This window comes from Halichoeres trimaculatus, unplaced genomic scaffold, assembly GCF_033239565.1.
Source record: "Halichoeres trimaculatus isolate MK-OKI-2021-1 unplaced genomic scaffold, fHalTri1.1 fHalTri1_scaffold_1, whole genome shotgun sequence".
NCBI classification, from domain to species: Eukaryota; Metazoa; Chordata; class Actinopteri; order Labriformes; family Labridae; genus Halichoeres; species Halichoeres trimaculatus.
The window spans coordinates 25,691,638-25,697,580 of NW_027437179.1; the positions used below are offsets into that span (position 1 = coordinate 25,691,638).

A 5,943-nucleotide genomic window follows, 5' to 3' on the forward strand; every position below is an offset into this window, starting at 1 on the left:
TTCAGTTTGCACCTAGGCACTCTGAACCTTCTGCCCGATGGTGGCAACTCAAACTCACTAAGAACATTGTTACAGACTGATAGAAGTAGTGACTAACTCTAGACTATCACCAAGAAGAGAACAGCTCATGTCCAGTTAGAAACCAGAAGTCAGGTGTCACTGCAGATGTGATGATGATAAGAAGTGACTGAACTTTCTAATCAACTGGAAGGTGTGGCTAGTCTCACCTGAAATTCTCTTATTCCTGCAGCATTCATACAGAATTTATAATAATTAGTTTGAAAAGAAATGAGAACAAACCAGGTCCTCTGGCATGATAACATGAGATCAAAGCATAGAGAAAAGTGTTTGTTCAAGTTTTGTTCACTAATAGCCCAACCACAACAACATACATGTACAAAGAGAAAAAAGGCCTCCCCTTCCCAAAGGATTTTAGCACAAGGATGTTGCAAAGGAAGCAAATTTTACTCAGGGAAGCTGATTAATCTCTTGTGTTTCATTAACATGCATCCCAAGCCCCCAAAGGCCGACAGCTTGGAGCTGCTTTTTGGTTTTCTGAGTGCCTGACAGGGATGTGTATCCAGAACGAAGCACAAAAGCATCTCTGCTGTGGTTTTGACAGGATGACTGAGCTAGGATCACCTTCTTCGGCTGGCTCAGAATTAGGAGTTTTGATCTGACCGAGGAATTGGAGGGTGAAATCTGAATCAAGCATAATGAATGCTTTTTGGTGTTAAATAGCTTCAAGGACAACAGTGTTGAGAAGATGGCTGGACTGAGCCCTCCAGTGGTGGAGAATGAAGACACGGAGCTCGTGGGGATGGGGCTCCGTGTCTCTGTGTCTCCTGCACAAACTGCTTTTTACATCCTCCTGGTGTTGCTGGGCATTGTGGGTAATGCCACAGTGGTCGTGGTTATTGGTAAAAATGTGATAATGGACCGTGGTGGTGGACGCAACTCAGACATCATCATCATCAACATGGCACTGTCCAACCTGCTGGTGTCCGTGATGAGGAACACTCTGCTGGTCATCTCAGACATGGGATTCCAGGTTTGTGAGACATGAAGCAGTTTTTTGTTTTGTGATTTAGTGGGTCACTCTTGTGTGTTTGAAAATATGCTGACACTAGTTTTGACTGGAGTGTTTTTCCTTGGATATCACCGCCTGTTACCACAAACCTACCTGAAATATTAAGGTGAGATGTCTGTTAAAAAACTCCTCTGTCTGGTCACTGTGTCTCTCAGCTCTACTCATCCAAAGAGTGGTGTCAGTTCCTCATGGGTGTTTGGGTGTGGCTGCGATCTGTCAACGTGTGGTCAACACTCTTCCTCAGTGCGTTCCACCTTCAGACATTGAGGCGTGTGGCTCCCACTATAGCGACCCTCCATGGGCACCGTGGTCCTCCGAAGACTCTGTTGCTGAGTCTGGGCCTCATCTGGCTTCTCAACTTATTTTACTCTATTCCTGCTCATATCTTTTCAACTAATGGGAACGAGAACAGCACAGAGGTGAGAAGCTTCAGATGGCATCACATTATTGGGATGAGGCTTTAGTGCAGACTTTTAAACAATGTGGAATTTAAATGATGTTGGTGTAAGTTTACACAGGTGAAGCAAATGTCATGGGTCTCATAAGTGAACATCTTAATAAACACATAAAGCAACAGTCTAAACAGTTGAAAAAATAACACAAGGGAATTAAAATAAAAAAGCTGCTTTGAGAAACTGAAGCACAAAAACTTCAGATTTTATGTGGTAAGTTAAAAAAAAAACACTGGTATCACACACTGAAGCGTTTTAAACAGATGAAATACAGTTTCAATTCAGAAAACTTGTGTGGAGAAAACGAATTATCCTAAAAAAAAGTGCTGAAGATATCGTTTAGCATTAAAAGCAGGAAATGTGTTAAAAGAGGGTTTTTCAGTTTATCGCACAAAGCATTTGAACTCCCCCTCCCTCCTCAACTTTCTCTGTCCTCAGACCTTGATGCTGGTAAGCAGCACAACACGCCCCCTGCTGGGCTGCGTGTGGAACTTCCCCTCCAGCTACAGCGGCCTGGCCTACGCCACCACATCTATGGTGATCCATGAAACTATCCCCATCATCCTAATGGCCTTCACCAACCTGGGCTCCCTCTACACGCTGTACACCCATGGAAGGATGAGGAGTGCAGTGCAAAATGCCCCAGTCATAAAACGAGTGCCTGCTGAGAGACGAGCAGCCAAGGTGAGTCAGTGAAGGAGGTTTTCAGATCTGAGGAGTTCACCCTGTAAACAAGAAGACTGGATCAGACTTTGAGCAGCAGATTTATTTTATGAACCAACTTATTATATAATCAGCAGTTTCATTCATCTGAATATCTAATTTATGTCTACTCACCTGGTTCTTTTAATGTGTTTTTCTCCAGGTGATCCTTGCTCTAATCATGCTCTTTATCGCATCCTGGGGAACGAGTATCATTTCTGTCAACTATTTCAACTACAACCGTGGATCCTCAGCAGAGTTTCTCCTCATCATTGCTCGATTTGCCAACATAATCTTCATTGCCTTGTCACCTGCTGTTTTAGCAGTCGGTCACCGTGGGCTGCGTTCCTTTATCAAGTCAACGCTCTCCCACTGACCGGGCCCTACAGGCCTGCCAGCAAGGACATGTCTTTTCTTTTCTTTGTTTTTAATACTTCAGGGGAGGTTTAAAGATTTTACCTTCAGGTATGATTGTACAATGTTGCTCTCTATGAACTTCTGATTATGCATGAGCTGGTCAAAAGTATTCAGAGCAAGAGGACGGTGAAAACACAATGATAGAATGCTGACATTTTAATTCATTACACAGACAATCCTTAAAGATGGTGACAAGTCCAAACAGTTGTTCCAAATAAAAGGTAGATTTTACAACTGATCTACAAGCCTCTCACAACCAGTTCACAACCAAGTTGAACCAACACATTTGAACATTTTCTATTATATTCAAGTTGGAGATTTTGCTTCTCAGTGTAAAATGAAATGAAATGCTTTGACATAAATTAAAAAAAAAAATTGAAGTAATGACACTTTTGTCTTTCAAAAAGGTGGTTTATAGACTTATATGAGGAACTTGGATCTACTGACAAAACTCTCAGGTAAAAGTAGTTAAGAGGTTCATGTTTTTTGCTCATTGCCCCAAAAAAGGGACACCAGATCATTTTGAAAGTAAGACCAGTAAAAAAACATAAAAAAGATTATAACTGGTCTAAAAATTCTTGGGAAATAGTCAAAGACTCAGAACTCTGATACTCAAGTCAAATTTAATAAGATAAATTTTATTCATTTTATTATTATTATTGTTATTTTTCAATTTTTTTTCTGAAAATGTGGATTTGAAAAAGTAAAACATTCTTTTTCCTAAGTTTCCCACTTAACACTAAAATTTAAATACAAAAAAAAATCAGGATTCTAACGAAATAGTAGAAATTGAACCAAATATAATCATCAGATAAAAGTTAAAATTCTCACTTTTCTTTTTTAGAATTTTGAGTAAAAATAAAAAAGGTCAGAATTCTGATTTGAGAGATCTCTAAGAATGAATTCAGAATTTTGCCTTTTTCTCAGACTTTGGACTCTAGTGTTTTCAGTCTGAGAAAGATGACAGAATTTTGAGAATAAAGACAGAGCTCTGAGAAAAAAAAGTTCTGTCACTGGATTTTCTTTTTAAAATTCTGACTTTGGATAAAAAAAATCTAAGAATAAAGTCAGTATTCTGGGACCCATGTTTTATCTTTGATATTGAAGACCTCCATCTCAGACTTCAGACTTTTATTTCCATGAATATTAAGACACATTAATATCTTAACTTTAGTAAGTTAAGGAAGCTTTGAAGCATCATTCGAAAGCATTTCAGCTCCATGGGAAGCTGTAGGAGCTATGACACTCTGGATGAGAAAAAGCAATTACAACTATTATCTTCTAGTTTCTTCTCAAATGTTTGCTCGAAGTCGAAATTAAATGTTTTAGTTTACACGCATTAAATAGATTGAAAAATACAAAAATGAGACTGTTAGAACTTGACAGTTTTGTCACAGACAGCCCCCCTGAATTCTAACAGAGGATATTTTTGCTTGTATGAGCTTTAACCTTTGTATTTATTTGATAGTTTGGTATAAATGCACTCCTGTTTGGCTGCTGTTACTTCAAAGTTTTCACCTTTTCTTCCACTTTTATCACCTTCTTCTCTTGATGAACAACAGAAATGCTTTGATTTTCTTTACTTTTTGTGGATTTCGCCCTCTTGTCTGTTTCCACATTGTGACATTTAAAAAGTTTAGACCAGCCCAGTATCATGCTCACGATTCTCCTCCTCAGCTTGCTGTGTCCCAGGGCCACCACCATGGGACTGAAACCTACAAACAGTGATGCAGAAAAGTGCGCTACAGTCAGCAGCCCTTCAGCATGGTGTCCCCCATCATGGTTATAGTACGTGACCGCAGCAACCTGCAGCACCCAGCAGACCACGAAGAGTGACACAAGAGACATGATGACATGAGCCGCTTTACGCTCGGTGGCCACATGTTTTTCCAGCTCACCATGAGTCCCCCCTGCCTCTACTCCTGAGGTGACAGCTCGGATGTGTTTTGCCAGAGCATGAAGGGTGGCCAGGTTGGTGCAAACCATCAGCACCAGTGGCAGCACTTCGTTGAAAGCCAGAGAAGTGGAGGCAAAGGCTGAGCCCTGCTGGATGCTGGGAAACTCCCAGACGCAGCCCAGCAGAGGCCTGGTAGTGCAACTGATCACCATCAGCTCCACCGTGGCGTTGCCGTGAACATGAGTACTGTATACAAGAGCTGGAACTGAAAAGGCCAGGTTGGCCCCCCACACCAGCGACAGAACGATCCACACCCGCCGCCTCTCCCTCTGCTGTGCCAGGGGTCCAAAGTTTATCTGCTGTCGCCTAAGGGTGGTGCAGTGAAAGACGCTAAGTGCCAGAGTCACCCAACAGCCCACAGCTCGCCACCACACCCAGAGCAGCATGAAGACTCTGCACCAACCAGGGGACAGAGACACATCCAGGCCCAGGTCTGAGACAAAGATGGGCACGGTGCGGAAGAGAGAGGTCAGCAGGTTGGCCAGTGAGAGATGCACCAAAATGGTGTCAGAGGGAGGAAGTCTACGAGATGGGCTCTCGACAGCTGACTGAAGCACCTGAGGAAAAAAAGCATGTCAGACTTAGACCACAACACCCAAAACATTCAGCTCAGTTCACAAACAAATGGATGCCTCATCTCACCGCATGAATGACCAAGATGTTCCCCAGAATGCCAGAAAAGACCAAGAGCCCAAATAAAAAAGCTTCCACTGTGAGGTCTTCTGACATGGCATCACCTTCTGCATGGCGACATAGTTTGCTTTCTGACCAGCATGTGTGCCATAATGAAACATGGAGGCTTCACATAACCCACTAATGCTGCTCATGGCCCTCAACATTTTATATAGGTGTGCACACTCCAGCTAAAAAAAGGTTTGTCAAGTGGAAGGATTCATCTCTGCTGAGCAGGCTCATGGTCAGTTTAATTCATTATGTTGATGCTTTAAATGCAGAGGTGGGCATTTTCCACATTTTCTTTCCACATCAGCAACAAACTGTGACTGCACAGCTGTCTGCTGACCTGAGCAATCACATCAACAGATGTATGTCCATGTGTATTTTACTCATATTCATATTTATCACAGCCTAAGATTGCTACAGTAACCACGACGACATCAAAGAACCCTGCTAGTCCAAAAGGCATGTTCATTTTTCAGTGCTTGGTAGCAGATCAGTAAGGATTAACAGCACATTATACAGATTTTTACCAATTATCTTCTGTGACCTCTGTGGGACAGGAAGAGCTGATGCTGCATTTCCCCTCCTGTTAGTCAGCCATTCATCTGCTCTCTGGGTACTAATTGTTTACTGGGTTGCCACTCTTG

The 5,943-nt window shown here is 42.2% G+C and overlaps 2 protein-coding genes across 2 annotated transcripts; one reads left to right on the forward strand and one right to left on the reverse strand.

The window, feature by feature from the left end:
- The first annotated feature begins 766 nt into the window (after positions 1–766).
- Positions 767–3,086, forward strand: LOC141789358 (olfactory receptor class A-like protein 4). The gene is made up of 4 exons (XM_074668747.1): positions 767–1,051; positions 1,246–1,509; positions 1,981–2,226; positions 2,408–3,086. Exons 1-4 carry the CDS (start codon positions 767–769, stop codon positions 2,618–2,620), a joined length of 1,008 nt encoding a protein of 335 aa, XP_074524848.1. The 3' UTR covers positions 2,621–3,086.
- Positions 3,087–3,755: 669 nt separating this feature from the next.
- ora4 (olfactory receptor class A related 4) lies at positions 3,756–5,500 on the reverse strand. Its single transcript, XM_074676257.1, has 2 exons — positions 5,261–5,500; positions 3,756–5,175 (listed from the first exon to the last, which is right to left on the reverse strand). The coding sequence occupies exons 1-2, from the start codon at positions 5,345–5,347 to the stop codon at positions 4,162–4,164; spliced, it is 1,101 nt and encodes a 366-aa protein (XP_074532358.1). The 5' UTR covers positions 5,348–5,500; the 3' UTR covers positions 3,756–4,161.
- Positions 5,501–5,943: the final 443 nt, after the last annotated feature.